This window comes from Suricata suricatta, chromosome 12, assembly GCF_006229205.1.
Source record: "Suricata suricatta isolate VVHF042 chromosome 12, meerkat_22Aug2017_6uvM2_HiC, whole genome shotgun sequence".
Taxonomy (NCBI): domain Eukaryota; kingdom Metazoa; phylum Chordata; class Mammalia; order Carnivora; family Herpestidae; genus Suricata; species Suricata suricatta.
In genome coordinates this window covers 105,693,954-105,710,724 of record NC_043711.1, presented here as the reverse complement: position 1 = coordinate 105,710,724, position 16,771 = coordinate 105,693,954, and the positions used below count along the sequence as shown (strand labels likewise).

Sequence of the window (16,771 nt, the reverse complement as noted above, 5' to 3'; positions counted from 1 at the left end):
AAACATAGAAGAGTTTCTGTGAATTTAGAACACTATAAAACTATATTCAAATCTAGGGTTTATTTTTTTACGTTTTTTAACATTTATTTATTTTTGAGAGACAAACAGAGCGTGAGCAGGGGAGGGGCAGAGAGAGAGCGTGAGAGAGAGAACCTGAAGCAGGCTCCAAGCTGTCAGCACAGAGACCGATGCGGGGCTCAAACCCACAAACAGATCGTGACCTGAGCTGAAGTCAGACTCTCAAATGACTGAGCCCCCCAGATGCCCCTCAAATCTAGGGTTTAAAGTAACAACCCATTTTATGGCTGAACCGAGAAGGGAGGCCGCTGAAAGGGTTTCTCAGAGCCAGAGGACACATGCGTGTGCAGGGGCTGCAGCCCGGCTGGGAGGGACGCGGACACTGTGGCTGATGCCCGAGAGCTGGGGTCTGGGACCCCCTGAGGCGGCAGATGAGGCCCAGACTCTCCCAGAAAGGCAGGCAGGCCCGGAGGGGCCGCCTCCGTGGAGCAAGAGCAACTGAAAATTCCGGTTTTTATGTGAACCCTGTGAACTCTGACAAAGTTGGCAACTAATTAAGAAGTTTGGAGATCCTGTGAGGAGCCAACTAATGGTGCCCGACGGCCACCGTGTGTGACCTCAGCTGTGTTCTTAAGGATGTTTTTTTCTCAGGAAAATCTCCGATCTTGCAGAAGACTCAGGAAGCCAGCTCTGTCCTGACGACACACTAACAGTTTGTGTTGTTTTCATATATTTATGCTTAAGAATGCTATTTTGTGGACGCCCGGGGGGCTCAGTCGGTTGAGCATCCGACTTCAGCTCAGGTCATGATCTCACAGTTGGTGGGTTCAAGCCCCACTCGGGCTCTGTGCGGACAGCTTAGAGCCTGGAGCCTGTTTCAGATTCTGTGTCTCCTCTCTCTGCCCCTCCCCCTTCTCATGCTCTGTCTCTCTCTCTCTCTCTCTCTCTCTCTCTCACAAAAATAAATAAAATGTAAAAATTTTTTTTTTCTAAATTCTATTTTAAAAAAATGTTTCTTTGTATCTTATTTACCTCACAAATCATTGGGGCCTGATGGACATGTCAGGAACCCAAGCCCTGGGAGGGGAACCGGGCTTCTGTCTCAAGTCCGCCTCCCCCTGGGGTCTCCGCAGGCCATGCTCAGCCCCTGGGGAGCTTGGGTTCCTGTTCTGGGGGCTCGGTGACACTGCCGTGGCCGCTGTGTCTGCATCGCCGCGTCAAGGACTTGAGCCTCATTCGGCGGAGTAACTTCCGGGTGTGTTGTTTTGGAAACTTAATCCAGTTGCCACTGGAGAGGCAAGAATTCAGTTCTGTGCGTTTGTACTACTTAGTCCTCTGCAAAGTTTTGAGGTTTGGGGGAGGATTCCTGCCTTTCTGCAGCTTCGGTTGAAGTGTGACTTTTGTGACCCTGTGGAGCTCACCCGATGAAAACCGAGGTCCTTGCTCAGTACGAACGCAAAGCCCCGAGACGTTAGCACCAAAGATCAGTATTATTTTAAGTTCAACTTTAATTGATTGATTGATTCATTCAAGATTTTATATTTTTAAATAATCTCTGCTCCCACCTTGGAGTTTGAACTCAACACCCAAGAGTCACACGCGCCCCACCGGCCGAGCACCCAGGTGCCCCGTCAGTACAGTTTGAAAGTAGACTTTCATTCTCGTTTGCTTAAAAGTCTTGGTTTCAAAGCTTAAACCTAGAACACAGAAGATATATTTTAGAAACGGACAGGAAGTCTGTCAATTCAGTGAGTCCATTGTTGCAGCTTTCCTGGCTGAAAGGCGTGTGAAGACAGCCCTCGGGCCCGTCCCTGGAGACCCTGCCCCAGGACGCTGGGCCGCAGTGCTCGGCCCCCCGGGAGCGGTGCGTGTCTGACGCAGGGTGACCGTGCAGGGACACACCAGAGGCCGGACCACCCTAGCGTGGGGTTTACATCAGGCTCACCTCGCTGTGGTACGTTCTGTGGGGCTTTGACCAGTGTACGATGTCACGTGGCCGCCCTTGGCGCACGATCCAGCGTGTTTTCGGTGCTCTCAAGTCCCCTGTGCTCCACCTCTGTCGCCCTCTCCCCCGCAGCCCTCCCGAGGCCACTGGTCTTTTCACGGCCTCCACAGCGCAGCCTCTCAGGCCGGCTCCTGTCACCTAGCAGCGCCGTGAGCTTCCTGCGGGCCTTTGTGTGTCTCATAGCTCGTCTTTACCTCTGAAGGACGTCCCATCGTAGGGAACGTACGCCACCTGCTCGCCTTTGGAAGGACTCGGCTTTCCACAGCGTCCCCGGAGCAGCGTTACCCGCTGCAGGTGGGTCGGAGGCGCCCCTGCTCCCGCGTCTCCTCGAGAGGGCTGCGCGTCACTTGTCTTCCCCGCTGGACGTCCTGCTGGACGGTGTGGAATTTTTGCTTTCAAACTGTCACGTAAAGAACGTGAGAGAAAAGCAGTATAGTGTGGATTTGCCTGATATTTACCATTTCCATTGCTCTTTTTCATTCTCGAAGTCACAGGATTTCTCTGCTAGAATTTCCCTTCTGTCTGAGGACCATCCGTTAGCGTTTCCTTTGGAGCAGGTCTCCTCGTGACCAGTTCTCTTGCTTTTGCTTTATCTGAAAATGTCTCTGTTTTGCTTTTATCTCTGTAGGATCTTCTCGCTCTTGTAGAGCCCTGGCGGACAGCGCTCTGCCAGCACGGTGCACGCGCCCCTACTGCCGGGCCATTGCTTTCCGAGAGCACCCTGTGGCCCCTTGAGTTGCCCTCGGGCAGGTGGTACGTCCTTTTTTGTGTGGCTGCTCGTCAAACCTTCTTCTTTTTTTAAATGTTTGTTTATTTTGAGAGAGCAAGAGATAGAGGCAGAGAGAGAGGGAGACACAGAATCCGAAGCAGGTTCCCAGGCTCTGAGCTGTGAGCACAGAGCCTGACGCAGGCTCGAACTCACGATTGTGAGATCATGACCTCAGCTGAAGTTGGATCCTTAACCGACTGAGCCACCCAGGCACCCCTGCTTTTTAAACGTTCTTACTTTGTCTTTGGTTTTCAGCAGTTTGTGATCCGGGCATGGATTTCCTTGAGCTTGTTCTATGGGAGGCCTGCTGGCTATTTGAACGTGCACGTTTATACCTTGCACTAAATTTGGGAAGCGGTCTGGTATTACGTCTTCAAACCGTTTTTCCAGCTTCACACTGTTTTCTTCTTTCCTTCTGGGGCCTCAGTGCTCCCGACGCCCAGCTGTCTTCTATTCCTCCACGCCCCCTGAGCTCTGCTCGTTTCGTTTTCCCTCCTTGTTTCTGTTGGGCGGCTCCGGTAATTTCTGTTGACCTGTGTTCATTTCATTGTTCTGCCTCATCTTCTCCCATCTCCGTTCTGATAGTGGGTCCATCCAGTGAGTTCTGTACTTCCGTTGTTACTATGTTTTGAATTCTCAGATCCCCGTTCGCTGTAACTCCTGTTCCTGCGCTGAGACTTCTCACGCCACTTGTTTCCAGAAGATCTGGCTTCGTTCCCGAAGCCTGGCGCACCAGCTGCCTTAACGGCTCTGACGATTCATTTCAGACTGGGCTTTTCTTGATTATTTTTTCTCTTGAGAATTGGCCAGACTTTCCTGCTTCTTTTTATGTCAGAAAATTGTGGATTGTGTTCTGGTTGGCTTGACTCTGGTGGGGCTGGGGGTCTGTTTAACTCTCAGGGAGAGGGGAGGCACCCGTCGTGGGGGGGAGGGGCTGCAGGTTCTGTGCTCCTTCTGTGGGCTGCGTCCTCACACCGGCTCCGTCTTGTCTTCGGATCCCGTGCCGCGCCCTCTGGGGCTGCCCTGGAAGTCAGTTCTCAGAACCCTGCGTTTGCCACGTAGGGTCAGGCCCCCTCACAGACAGGCACCCTTTCCACACCTCCCTGCTCTGCACAGCCTCCCCCGCGGTCTCTGGCCCCAGGGTCCCCTTCCTCTGACTAAAACCCTGTGGCTTTCATGTGTCCTTGGTGCTGTGGGCCCCAGCACAGGGTCTGCCTGGGGCAAGCGTCAGTGTGGGCAGCAGGGGAGAGGTGGGGGCCCCCAGTCCTCGAACCGGTGTGCCTCAAGGCCCTCAGAGGTTTAGGAGCCTGCTGGGTCCCTCCTGTCACAGTTTTAGCAGGGATTGGGGGTGGCCGCAAGCAGAGCCGGGAGAAACAAAAATAATAATACAAGCAGGGCTCTTCTCCCTTTTCTGCCCCTTGTTTCTGCAGACTGGAGATTGGACTTGTCTCCAGATACTGACCGTGCGCTGTTCTGGAATGCAGGCTGCCTCTGGATCAGGGTGGGGGACTCCCCTCCACAGGAGCCCCCCTCGGGCCCTGTCCCCCGCGCTGTCCCCTGCTGTGTGACCGTGGAGTTTTTGGGCCCACGCGCACCAGCTCCATGCGTTCCGCTCGGAGACCGTCGCCGTGTGTTCTGCCTGCACCCAAAGCAGCTGCCCTGGAGCAGCCCTGCTGCTGTCACTTCTGTCCCAGAGCAGAAGGCTCGGGCTGAAGGGAGCATCTGCCAGCTCTGTTGTGCAGGCGCACAGACCATCTGACAGCCTGTGTCCGGCCTCGTGCTTTCCTCTAGGGCTTGGGACCCTGGCGAAGTGACCGTCTCGTTCGGCGTCTTCTCCAGCTGAGCAATGGCAACCCCGGATGTGAGCGTCCACATGGAGGAGGTGGTGGTGGTGACCACGCCGGACACTGCGGTGGACGGCAGCGGTGTGGAGGAGGTGAAGACCGTGCTGGTGACGACCAACCTGGCTCCTCATGGGTGAGACGGGGCCCCTGTCCTTTGAGGGCCGCTTAGGCTCTGGTGTCCTGGGCCTCGCATGAGGGCGGGGGCGTCCGGAGTCCCCTTGACTCAAGTGCCCGTGTCGGTAGAGAGTTTGAAGGAAAAATGGAAACCTCATGTCGGCCAGGAAGCAAAGGTAATGCTTCACCTTTGCCTCTTTCTCCCTCATCAACGTGGTCACATGGTTTTAGTTTCCGGAGATGCGTGGTAATTTGGCTTTCGATGAGACGGACAGTGGGAACAACTGGGAAGTGTTGTTGCAAAATGAGGTCAAGGAGCCAGTGAGTTTCTGGACATCCCGCACGAACAGTGTATTTTCCTCCTCGTCTCGTGGTAGATGTGCAGACAGAGTAGCAGTTGGCAAGAAAGTTCACGTCTGACTTGAGGGCGCTGCCAGGTGGGGCAGAATGGCTCCTGCCTGTGCGCCTTCTGTCGCCCCGCCCCTCTGGAAGGGCGGACCCACAGGGGCAGGTGCCCCTGGGCCGGAGGGGTCCGGGCCAGGACAGCTCTGCTGTGCGTGACCCACTCAGACTGCCGACAGCGGCAGGGGTGAGGGGCGCCCTGGCCTCCGCCCGGCCTGGCGGGACCTCTGAGAGGAAGGCGCTCGGCCTGGACCGCCCTGCACACTGACTCCCGTCGCCGGCCGGGAGGACGCATGTGTGTTCGTTCCGTGGCCCAGACGCTGCCTGCCTCGCTCTCGTGGCCTCGCGGCCCGAACGGGACCTGGGCTCGGTCCTCGGCTTCCTGCAGCCGAGAAGGAGAGGGGGGCCGGGGGCCGCTTGCTGGGCTCCGAGGCCGGGGTCTCAGGGCCTCTCAGCTGCGGCCCTTCACCCTGGATGCCCCGCCTGCATTCAGTGTTGATGTGGGTCCCCGCTGCAGGGGTGGGGACAGGGTTCCAGACAGTGGCCCCGCGCCTCCCGACCACATCCCCTGCCTGCAGTGACCTGCCCTCCCTTGGGTTTGGGACGGCCTGTGTCAGGAGTGGACAAGGCTGAGCCGGTCCAGGCCACGCCCTGCGTCATGTCCCCCCCCCCCCCCCCCGCCAGGTACCTGGATGACCACATGGTCATTTACAGAGGACGGGAGGGGCTGCAGCTGGCTTCTCCCTGGGGGAGGAAACCCCACACCCCAGTACAGGCAGGTTGATCTCAGGGGTCCTAAAGATTTTTCTCTTCTTTTCCATGGGGATTTTCACCTGCTACCCTACCGTGTGGAAGCTGAGATTCAGTCTTGCTGTGTGTTCAGAAAAAGGGGGGGTGAAGGGGTCCAGTTAACAGCTTTGCGGCTGCTGAGTTCTTCCCCGGCCGGGTGTCTGGGGGAGAGCTTGGGAGTGTCCCTCATTTAAGAAAGCCCGCTGGGCCCGCCACCGCACCTGCCTGCAGCTCTGCCCTAGCGATGGGCACTCGGCCGTGCTGGGTGGCGGCGGGCAGCCCTGTGTAGATAGCCAGCCGCTCCCACGGACATTTGCTCTAAGTAGAGGACGTTTTTAAACGAAATTTGAGTGCCAAATGACTTTGCCAATGAAAGGCTCCTTCCTGTGGGCTGTGTGCGGTGGGCGCGCACAGAGGAGGGTCGTGGCGGGGGCCAGACGGCTGGGTTTCCCCAGGGCGGCTCCTGCAGGTGGCCTGCTGTGTGTGCATGTGGCCTGTGGTGGGCCCCCTCTGGCGAGTGGCACACAGAGCTCTCTGGGGCTGGCGCTCCCTGCCTCCCTCTCCTGCCTCTCTCTCGGGGACGCTCCTGGGTCTCCTGGGTGGAGGAACCTGCTCCCTGTTTGGTCATTATCCTTTCCACTTCCGAATCATGGCTTGGCAAAACGCTTTCCCTGAGCTGGTGCGTCCCGCTCAGGGCGCCCGAGTCCCCTCAGTGTGGTGCTTCACGTGGGAGCTGCCCCTCGGAGGCCACAGGCAGCAGGCTCCCAGTCTGCCTTGTCAGCTCTCGTCCCCACCCTGCTGGAGCTGGAATGAGGTCTCGGACTCTCAGAGTGGCCTTGACTGGGCGCTCCCCGGGCGCTGGGGCCTGGCAGAAGAGTGGGGGCCCCAGCGTCGGCGTGCTGCTCTTGGGAGGCCTTCCCGGGAGAAGGTGCACATGCGGAGAGGAGGGAGGAGGAGGGCCCTGGGGCGGCCATCGGACCCTGTGGGCACCTGGGCCGGACAGGAGTGCTGACTGAGACCGTGGGAGGGTGAGAGCCACTGGGGTGCGGGGGGACTGGGTGTCCGGAGCCTTCCCCACGGTGCCTGTGTGGGCGGACACACCTCTTCCCAAGGAGAAGCCCCCGGGCTGCTGCCCGGGCTGCTGTGCGGGTGGTTGGGGTCTCCGCTCCACGTCGGGGCCCGCTTTCCTCGGGGCCATCGTGGCAATCCGATGGCTCCTTGGGCAGCAGCAGGAGACCCACTGTCTGTCCTCCTCGTGCAGCCTACCTTTCCCTCTCTTCTGTCCTTTTAAAAAAGAAGATTGTTTATGGTGTTTTTCTCTCCATACAGAGAGTTCTTACGTGTAATTTTTAAGGGAAACTTCTCTTTTATTCCTGGGTTGTGTATCGTTTGAGAAAATCCTTCACCACTTTCAAACTGTTAAATTTCTTATGCTTTTAACGCCCCTGCGGTTTTGCTCCTCCCTGTGCATTCGATCTGCACGTAAGTTATTTTGGTGTAACGTGAGGGTGGCGTCGGGCCATCCTGGTCTTCCTTCCCGATGTGTCTGTTATAGTCTCTGTAACCACATGAAGTCCTTATGGTAGAAATAAAAGCTTTATTAAAAAGGAAGAGGTGGTTTAAAATTCCCATGTAGGTGTTCCTGCCTCCACAGATGTGCCCTGGTGGTGGCCCCGGGACGCTCGGGGAAATGCCTGCCTGGGGCAGTGACCGTCACCGCGGGGTCCCTGACCTGCGCAGCCGCTGCTGGGACCCTGTGCCACCTCAGGGAGGGGGCCGCGTGCTGGCAGAAGGTGCGCCGGGCACTGTCTATGGGGTGAGCTGACGTGTCCCTCCCTCCTAGGGGCGACCTGGCGGAAGACAGCATGGAGACGGAGAACGCAGCGGCTGCCGCCGCGGCCGCCTTCACAGCGTCCTCGCAGCTCAAGGAGGCCGTGTTAGGTAGGGAGCCTGTCTTCGGGCCTCTGTGCCCGAGGGTGGCCTGGGAGGACCCCCCTCCCCCACCCCCCTGCAAGACACACAGGTGTCCGCCCTCCCTCTGGCTCCTGCCCCGGGGGGCCATTGTAACCAGCAGCCGATGGCTCACGGCCTCAGAAGTCTTCAAGACAGAGTCGGTTTCTCTAGAATTATTCCCAGTAAAGCTTGATTCTATTTCCTTAAGTGGCTCTTCACTTGAACCGTACTTTAATGTAATTATCCTAACATTACTGTCATAAAATTGATTTTTGTGACTCTGCCTGAAACTGTGGCCCCAGGGGGGACTGGTGAGTGACGTCGCTGCCCCCTCCCTGGGCCTTAGTCCCCGGTTTCGTGCGGTGGCTCTCGTGCTTTTGCAGGCAGTATTGGAGAGGTTGTAACTGATTTTGTCTCTACCCTTTCCCTGCCGATGCTCCTTGTGAGAAGTGAAGGTGGCCGAAGAGGAGGAGGGGCTGGAGGCTGAAATCGTGTACCCCATTACCTGCGGGGACAGCCGGGCCAACCTGATTTGGAGGAAGTTTGTGTGTCCCGGCATCAACGTGAAGTGTGTTCAGGTAAGGCTCCGACGCGGCCAGGACGCAGACACGTGTGCCAGGCTGGCAGGGAGGGAGGCCCTTGCGGCGCGGCAGCTCGAAGCCAGCAAAGGAAGACGCCGCTGGGGCTGGGGGCACGACCTGTGCGGTGCGGGGTGCAGTAGGCGGGGTCCCCTGTGCTCTGGAGAACAGGAGCGGACTGGTGCTGAGGGCCCAGGGGGAGCACCAGGAGGCCTGACCCCTTGTTTCTGGCGTGCAGCCATGGGGAGGGGCGGGGCGACTGGCCGTTCTCATGCTGGGAGTGCTGCAGTCGCCAAGTGGGGAGATGTCTTATTTGGCAGAATGAATGAGGTGTGTCCTAGAGCGTCTTCCTGCTGCTTCCTTAAGCTGGCACAATAGGATGAAATACTCCAGCCGAGGCATGGAGTGGAGGTGGGGCCGGAGAGGGAGGCAGGGCGCCACCTCCAGCTTCAGCCTGCGGGGCCTTGGCCTCACACCGGCCTCCTCAGCCCCGCAGGGCCCGGGCTCCCCTGAGGTGCGTGGGTGGGGGGCAGGGATTGTCCCCTGTGATGCTGTTACTTCTCAGGGTCTCTCCCCTCAGTGTCGGGGTGAATCACTAATAACGTGCCCCCGTCCCCACTCTGTCCCCGGGACGGGGACCGGCCTGCCCCCCATCTTAGCACTGAGGGAAAGAGGGGCCCTCTTAAGGAGCATTCTCGTGGGCACTGTACGGTCTGAAAATCGCGAGCGAGCGTGTGGTTGTAAGCGGCTCCAGGCTGGCAGTCCCCCCAAGAACTGTACAGAAGCAAATTACAAGTCCCTTTTGGAAGTCGGAAGAACTCGGCTTTGTTGTGGGTCTGAGTGATTTCAGCGAAGTGTCAGGGAGGAGCAGCTCACCGAGATGGGCAGAGACTCGGGCCTGCAGGGACACAACACCCCAGTGAGCGCGCCTGGCAGCCACGCACAGGGCCAGGCCCACAGACACTACGGGTGTCGGAATTTTGAGACGTGGAACGTTAAGTGAGGCTTAATTTATCTGAAGAAATGAAAGAGAGGCTTGGACGTGAGAAAAGCATTAACAGATTTAGAAAAACAAACTGGGAATGAAACAGTTAAGAAAGAACTCTCAGTGGTTAGCTTTTGCAGCAGGTTCGGCATGGTTGACGAGAAAATTCGTGAACTGGAAGGTAGGAGTAAAGCAGTTGTCCAGAATACAGAATACAATCCAGAGTGATAAACAGAGGGGGCAGGAGAGGAGCTGAGGCAGCGAGTGGAGGCGGGAGCGGAGGACAGCACGACAATCGGGGGAGGTGGACCAGTCTGGTGCGGCCAGGGTGGGCCAGAGACCGTGGCCCAGATGGCATCATGTGGGGTGGTGGAGGGCGCAATGGCGTCATGCCTGGGGAGAGGGGAGAGCTGATACCATGCCTGTGAGGAGGGGCAGAGATGATGTCAGGCCTGGGGGAGGGGGGAACAGGGCATCCAGCCTGGTAGGGGAACAGAGGTGGTGTCTTGTCCAGAGGGTGGGAGGCTAGGCCTGGCGTGGCCTTCCTCCGGCTTGGGCAGTGGCCAGGGAGGTATTCTGACTCCGCTGCTTGGGCGCTCAGCCCATCTCCCTGGCCAGCTGGGCGAGGGGCCGAGTGGCTTCCTGGACTCAGAAGGAAAGGAAGTGTGCAGATGCTCCGGAAATTCAGAGAGCCCCTCCCATCAGCGGGGGGCCCCTGGGCTGTTGCCCTGGCCGAGACCCGAGTCTGCCGGGGCTGTTTGGCGCTCCGAGCTCACGCCTGAGCCCTGACAGTGGCAGAGGCCCAGCGGCACCTCTGTTTCTGCGTCTGCCAAGACCCATGACCCCTCTCTTCTGCCTGCCTGTTTCCTGAGTAAATGCAGTTTTCTTCTCATGTGTTGGTTCCAACATTTGCTCAAGAAGATTGAATAAGATATTTTAGCTTCCCAAGCCATTTGTGCTCCAACATTGGGTGGAACTGGTCCCAGAACCCTGATGTTGCAGTGGACGCGAGCCGTGCACCGGGAGCTGTGTTAGGGAGGGACAGGGTGAGGGCGACAGTTCACACCTTCCCCTACACCTCGTCTTGTGTTATTTTGGTGTCAGGTGTGTGTATATCATTACTGGAGTAAGTCACGTGTAAGTGGGTTTGCTGAGCCCCGTCTGGAAGGGACTTGCCCAGACACGCGGCTCCCCTGACCCCCGCTCCAGCCCCTGAATTGTTCCTTTCTCCCCAGTGGAGATTGCCACTGGCTGAAGCCCAAGTGTCGGACGGAGAGCAAGCCTGTGGCTGTGGGAGCTGCGCCCTGCCCCCGTGCCCTGCTGTCCCGGGCCCCTGTCCCGGCTGGGCTCTGGCAAAGGGGCGGGCGGGGGGGGGGGGGGGGACGGGCCACTGAGAGCTGCCCTGACGCTGCCCTGCGTTGCTTCCCTCCGCAGTACGACGAGCACGTGATCAGCCCGAAGGAGTTCGTGCACCTGGCCGGCAAGTCCACGCTGAAGGACTGGAAGAGGGCCATCCGCATGAACGGCATCATGCTCAGGTGGGGCCGTCCTCCGGGGCTCCGTCGCTGGCTTTGGAGCTTTCTTTCTTTTAAGTTTATTTGTTTTGAAAGAGAGAGAGAAAGGGAACCCCAGGCAGGCTCTGTGCTGTCAGCTCAGAGCTCGAACTCACAAACTGTGAGATCATGACCGGAGCCGAAATCAAGGGTCGGCTGCTTAACCAACTGAACCACCCAGGCGCCCTGGGTTTTGAGCTTTTTAAGCTGAGGCACGTTTTGAACAGGAGAGCGGCAGTGCCCGGGGAGGGCGCCGCCCCACCCCTGCCGCTTCCCTGTGCTTCTGCATCTCCGGGCGCGCCTGGTCAGTGGCCTGTGTCTCTGCCCGGGGCTCGCGTCCGTCTAGACCACACCTGGGTCGGAGCCCCGTGTTGGTCTTTGTGCAGCTCCCTGACCTCTCCCATCGTCGGACGCGGCTGTGCTGGGTTGGCGCCCGCGCTGGCCTTTCGATGGCGATGCGCCGTTGGCCAGGTGCCCCTGGCTCCTCTTTTTCCCTTTGAGCCTCTGTGGGGATCTGGAGGGAGGTGGGGCTGGCCCTCGGCTTCTTCAGTGACAACCATCAGTGACAGCCGGTCCTGGAAAGGAGAGGAAGGGAGTTTGTGCCTCAGTCTCCCAAGGGGCCTTTCACTCGTTTGCTGGGCCGGTTCTCGGGCTTCTGTGCGGGCCAGTGCTCACTCTGCCGGCCACCTGGGTGTGTGTGGCCTGTCCCCTTTCCTGTCACCTGTGAAACAGGGATGGTGATGCCCCGTCTCAGAAACCTGAGGACAGATTCTAGGCTTTCAGTTCACACCCCCAAGAATGTCGTATTTCCTGTTTCCTGCTTGGGCGGTAACAACTCGCTCCTCCTGGTGCGGCCGAGGCCACCACTGCTGGCTGTTCGCCTCCCGCCTCTGCTCGCCTCACGGCCCCTCCCTCTGCGACAGCATCTGGCAACGCAGGGCCGGTCACTGTGCTGCTGAAGGGGCTGCTCACCTCGTGTGTTCGCTCGAGGGAGAAGCTGTCTTGGGCATGCGTTTGCTGCCCCGGGAGATGCTCGGGGCGTCTGTGGAGTCCTGGCCGCCGCCCTGTGCAGTCTGCCCGGGAACCCCGGCCTGGGCGGCCAGAGACCCAGACTGCTTGGACTGGAGCCCCTGGAGCACACCTGCCACTTTGTGCCCTTGCACTGGGCCCTGGGTCCCTCCTGCCTGCTCTTGGCTGCCCTCTACACCCCGCCCATCAAGCAAGCCCCTGGCTTTCTAGAAAGCATCTTGGTGACCCAGCTGTGAGAAGGCCATGGGCCGTTTCCTTGGAGGAGGATGGGGGTGGGGGTGCACCCTGGGTCATCTGCAAGCCTTGAGGTCAGGCATACTGTCAGCAATGCAGAGGCCCCATGGAGCCACCTCGCCTTCTCACAGGTCAAGTGGGGTGAGTCGAGAGACGTCCTCAGACTTAAACCCAGGCTCTCCAGAGAGGCCACAGTTTCGGGCCTCCCTCAGAGGCTGTCCCTGGCAGGTGGGGACATGCTGTGCTCTCCTGATAAAACTGAGGCCAGGAAGCAGGCCGCCTTGACTTCACAGTGAGAAGCCAGAGGTGCCTGCACCGTCCTGCCCTGCTGGGCACGCACCAGGTCAGGCTGCTCCTGAGGGTCTCTTGTCCCCTTCTGGCCCACAGTCACCTTGTGAGTGCACCGGCATCCCCGGGACGCCTGCCTGTGGGGCCCTCCTCTCTCTTCCTGGGCACCAGCCAGCGGCGGCCGTTCCCACGGACCTTCCCCTCCGCAGGCAGCAGGAGGTTGCCACACTGGCCAACGGCCTCGGCCGTAGGGTGCCCGCGAGGCCTGTCTGCAGCGTCCTGGCACCCACCGCCCGCCCTGTGGAGGCGCGTCCTTGGGGTGACCACTCTACAGCTGCTGCCTCTCCCAGGACCTTCCCCCAGGCCGAGCTTTCCCTCCTTGCCTCCAGGACCTGAGGACACTGGGGCGGGGTCAGGGGACACGAGCGAGGCCCCCCTGGGTCCGGCCGCGCCCTCAGTCTCTGGTCTCATCTGCCGCAGGAAGATCATGGACTCCGGGGAGCTGGACTTCTACCAGCACGACAAGGTCTGCTCCAACACCTGCCGCAGCACCAAGATTGACCTGTCGGGCGCCCGCGTGTCGCTGAGCAGCCCCACGTCGGCCGAGTACATCCCGCTCACCCCGGCCGCGGCCGATGGTACGTGCAGCAGGAGGCTTTGTCTCGGCCTTCCTCTTTTTCCTGTTTGAGCAGAGCATGCGCAGGGGAGGGGCAGAGACAGGGGAGAGAATCCAGGCAGGCCCTGTACTGTCAGCGCAGCGCGATGCGGGGCTTGATCTCATGAACCGCGAGATTGTGACCTGAGCCGAAACCGAGAGTCAGATGCTAACCCGACCGAGCCAGCCAGGCGCCCTCAGAGGCCTTGTTCTTGCTGGCGGTTCGATCCGGTCCCCGCGGAGGTGGGCCTCCGCACCCCTCTCCTGGGCAGTCTGCCTCCGACCCTGCCGCGGGCTCGGCTGCTCCCTCTGGGCCACCCCGTCAGCAGCCACCCCTCACTGAGAGCGTCTAGCTGAGTTGCCGTTTTCGTTGACAGGGAACATTCAGGAACTTTTTCGTATTCAGTCATTTTCATCGTAAAATACGGTAATTCATGTGTAGAAAAGCTTGTAAAGCATAGTAGCGCTGACCTCCACAGGCCGTCACCAGCCCTGCCGGTGCAGGGGTGCCCCCCCACCCAATGCGTGGCCGATCCAGCCTCCGGCCTCGCCCCCCGCAGCCTCTGCGCTCAGCACGCACGCGTGCATTTCCTGCACCTTGGCTCTTGGTTGATGTGTGTGTGATCTTCCCAACTGACGCAGCTGTGACCTGACCGATGTTCCCGGGAGGCCTGGGCTTTGTGGAAGAAATCCTTTTCAGTGCTAAAGTTGGAGTGAGTTAGGTCCCTAGACCCCTGTGCTGTGGCTTGGTGATAATTGGGTGGGGTTGCCCTTTCGATGAGGTCACCTGTGCTGTCCCTACGCTGTCACCCTACAGGGTCAGGCTGTGTGTGCTGCCGTGTGGCCAGAGACTGTCCTTGTTACTGACCAGTGGCCAGTTGAGGGATGTTGGGAGGACAGTGGAAGAGGCTCAGGGCGATAGTGAGGCTGTGTGGCCTCCGGGCGGGCGGCAGTGCCAACAGCTGGCCAGACTTCAGAGCCCTTCCTAGGAGCTCCAGGGACATGCCGGTGCCGGTGGTCAGAGGTGTCCAGTGGCTGCCGTTTGCAGTGGCGTGGGGCCTCGGGTCTTCAGCTTCTTTCTGGGCACAGCCCCGGGCCAGGTCCCAGTCTGCCTCCTTGGCTGGCGCACTGCAGTGTGGGGGCGGCCTGGAGCCCGGCCAAGCCCTCTCCCCTCTCCTGGGGGGCTGGTAGCTCTCAAGAGAATAGGGGAGCTATGAGGTTGTGGGCTGTGGGTCCAGACCGTCAGCTCTGCCTCTTGAGAGTCAGCCGGGGTGAATGACCTTGTCTCCAGGAAAGGACCAGGCTCTGAGCGCTGCGGGCAGCACCGCCGTGTCCGGTGAAGGCAGTGTCGGCTTTAGGATTTAGCTCTTTGAGCCCTGTCCTCCCCTAATGGTCGGGATGGGCCTGTCTGTGCTCTTCCTGACTCACCTGCGTGGCGCTGTGTTCAGCCAGTGGTGTAATAGTCAACGATCCTGCGCCCTGTGTACTGCGGGAGAAGTACAGTTACGCCCCACCTTATTCCAAGCCTGGGATGTTCCTCAGCAGGGTGTCTTTTTTGGTCGGAGGAGAGGCCTGCTGGGGCTGGGGAGCTGATGCAGGCTCGGCCTTATGCCAGGTCCGTGTGAAGCCAGGCCTCTGTCACAGGCGACCCCACTTGGCTGAGCGCCAGCTGTGTGTGCAGGCGTGCGGGCGCGAGAGCCGAGCCGGAAGGCGAGCTAGTGTGGACAGCGTAGGTCCCTCTCAGATTGCCACATCTCCTGACCTAGGGAGGTGCAGGGCCGCGTCGATGGCCTGGGGGGTGCTGGTAAGGGCGTAAATGTCACCAGAAGAGCAAAACGGGGCAGTTGTGGAAGCTGGCAATGGGCTCAGGGAGGCTCGCTTAGCCCTGTCCCCTTCGTGCGTGTCTGGAGACGTCTGTGGTCAGAAGTTTAACCGGTGGGGCATCTTCTGGTTCACTGGTACGTGTGTTTGTGGGTTTTGTGAAAATCAGTGCAAAGGGGAGATTCAGAGCTGGCGTTTGGGCGGCAGGTGGGGGCTCGAGGTCAGGCGAGGCTCACTGTGGCTCTGTCTGGGTTGCAGTGAACGGGTCTCCCGCCACCATCACGATAGAGACCTGTGAGGACCCCGGCGACTGGACCACGGCCATCGCAGGTACTGGTCCCGCCGGGCACGCAGGCTTCTTTTGGGTGGTGGTGTGGGGGTGGTGGCGCGTGCAGGGCTGCCCTGGGAGGGGCGCAGGCGGGCTGGAGGGCCTCCTGGAGGAGGTGCTGGCACAGAGGGCGGAGTGCCGCCTCCAGGGCCTCGGCCCTCCACCCCCAGCTCTCTGCTCCTGTGTATGGTTAGAGGCCGCGGGGGCTGCTGTGTGCATTCTTCTGAGCCTGTCCGCCCTCACAGATGACACATTTTCCTTCTGGCGAGGGCTCAAGGACGCTGGGCTGCTGGACCAGGTCATCCAGGAGTTCCACCAGGAGCTGATGGAGACCATGAAGGGCCTGCAGCAGCGGGCCCAGGACCCCCCGCTGCAGCTCCGAGGTGAGGGCCTTGTGTTGGCCTGGCGTCTTCGGCTCTGTGGCGGCCGGGGGTGGGGGGGGGGTGCGGCGGGAGCTTGGCGGCCTCAGGATGCCACACGTGCAGCCTGCTCCCTTCCCGCCCTGCGTTCCAGTGGTCGCCTCAGGCCCCGGCCGCGCTGTGCTTGGGCTTCTGGTGGCGGAGGAGGGCTGTGTGGGGACCGCCGCGTGTCCCTGGGACTCCTCTGCCGGGCCGGGCTCCCCCCTCACCATGAGCTCGCCTTGCCTCCAAGACGCTGTCCTCCTCAACAACATCGTGCAGAACTTCGGCATGCTGGACCTGGTGAAGAAGGTGCTGGCCAGCCACAAGTGCCAGATGGACCGCTCCCGGGAGCAGTATGCCCGTGACCTGGCAGGTGCGTGCGGGGCTGCCGGCGTCCCTGGTCACAGCTCCGCGGGGGATGGGGGGCTGCTCCTTGAAGGACCCGAAGAGCCCCCCGCCGTTGTGCGGGGAAGCCGTGACCCGATGTGCCACACGGTTATTTGTGGGAAAAAACTGGGAGACGTGAACAAGAGCCGCCGTCATCCCAGAGTCTCCTATGACATTTGTGCCTCTTTCCCAGTCTGTCCCGTCATCTACGTTCGAGGGGCTTATGTGTAGGTTTTGACCTACTTTTTATCCTTATGTGTCACATGACTTTCCACACAGTGGTCATGACGATTGGACAGTTAGGAGGGGAAGGTCTGTCCCCTTGTCCAGCAGCTTGGAGGGGCAGTCGGCGCAGGCCCCGCAGAGAATGTCGCTGAGGGGGGAGGGGCAGGGACAGAGCACCACTGTGATGTCGGCACAGGCCCCTGGTCAGGGCGTGGTCTGACGCTCTGTTCCCTCCCTGTGCCTGCTCTGGTGCTGTGTCCTCACGTCCCCTGAGGGATGTTCTGTGTGCTGTGTCCCCCCGGTGACGCTCCCGTCCCCCCATCCCTGAGGTGACGCTCTGTCCCCCCATCCCCGGTGACGCTCTGTCCCGTCCCCCCATCCCCGGTGACGCTC

General features: G+C 59.9%; 1 protein-coding gene across 1 annotated transcript in view; it reads left to right on the top strand.

The window, feature by feature from the left end:
* Positions 1-1,053: 1,053 nt before the first annotated feature.
* The window catches only part of GMEB2 (glucocorticoid modulatory element binding protein 2), an 18,408-nt gene continuing 2,690 nt past the window's right edge, over positions 1,054-16,771 (top strand). Inside the window, exons 1-10 of the mRNA XM_029917268.1 lie at positions 1,054-1,972; positions 2,096-2,317; positions 4,584-4,769; positions 7,785-7,882; positions 8,345-8,472; positions 10,892-10,995; positions 13,042-13,199; positions 15,296-15,367; positions 15,611-15,748; positions 16,017-16,139. Coding sequence (XP_029773128.1) covers positions 4,639-4,769; positions 7,785-7,882; positions 8,345-8,472; positions 10,892-10,995; positions 13,042-13,199; positions 15,296-15,367; positions 15,611-15,748; positions 16,017-16,139 — 952 coding nt within the window. The 5' untranslated portion in view covers positions 1,054-1,972; positions 2,096-2,317; positions 4,584-4,638. The remainder of the gene's footprint in view (positions 1,973-2,095; positions 2,318-4,583; positions 4,770-7,784; positions 7,883-8,344; positions 8,473-10,891; positions 10,996-13,041; positions 13,200-15,295; positions 15,368-15,610; positions 15,749-16,016; positions 16,140-16,771) is intronic.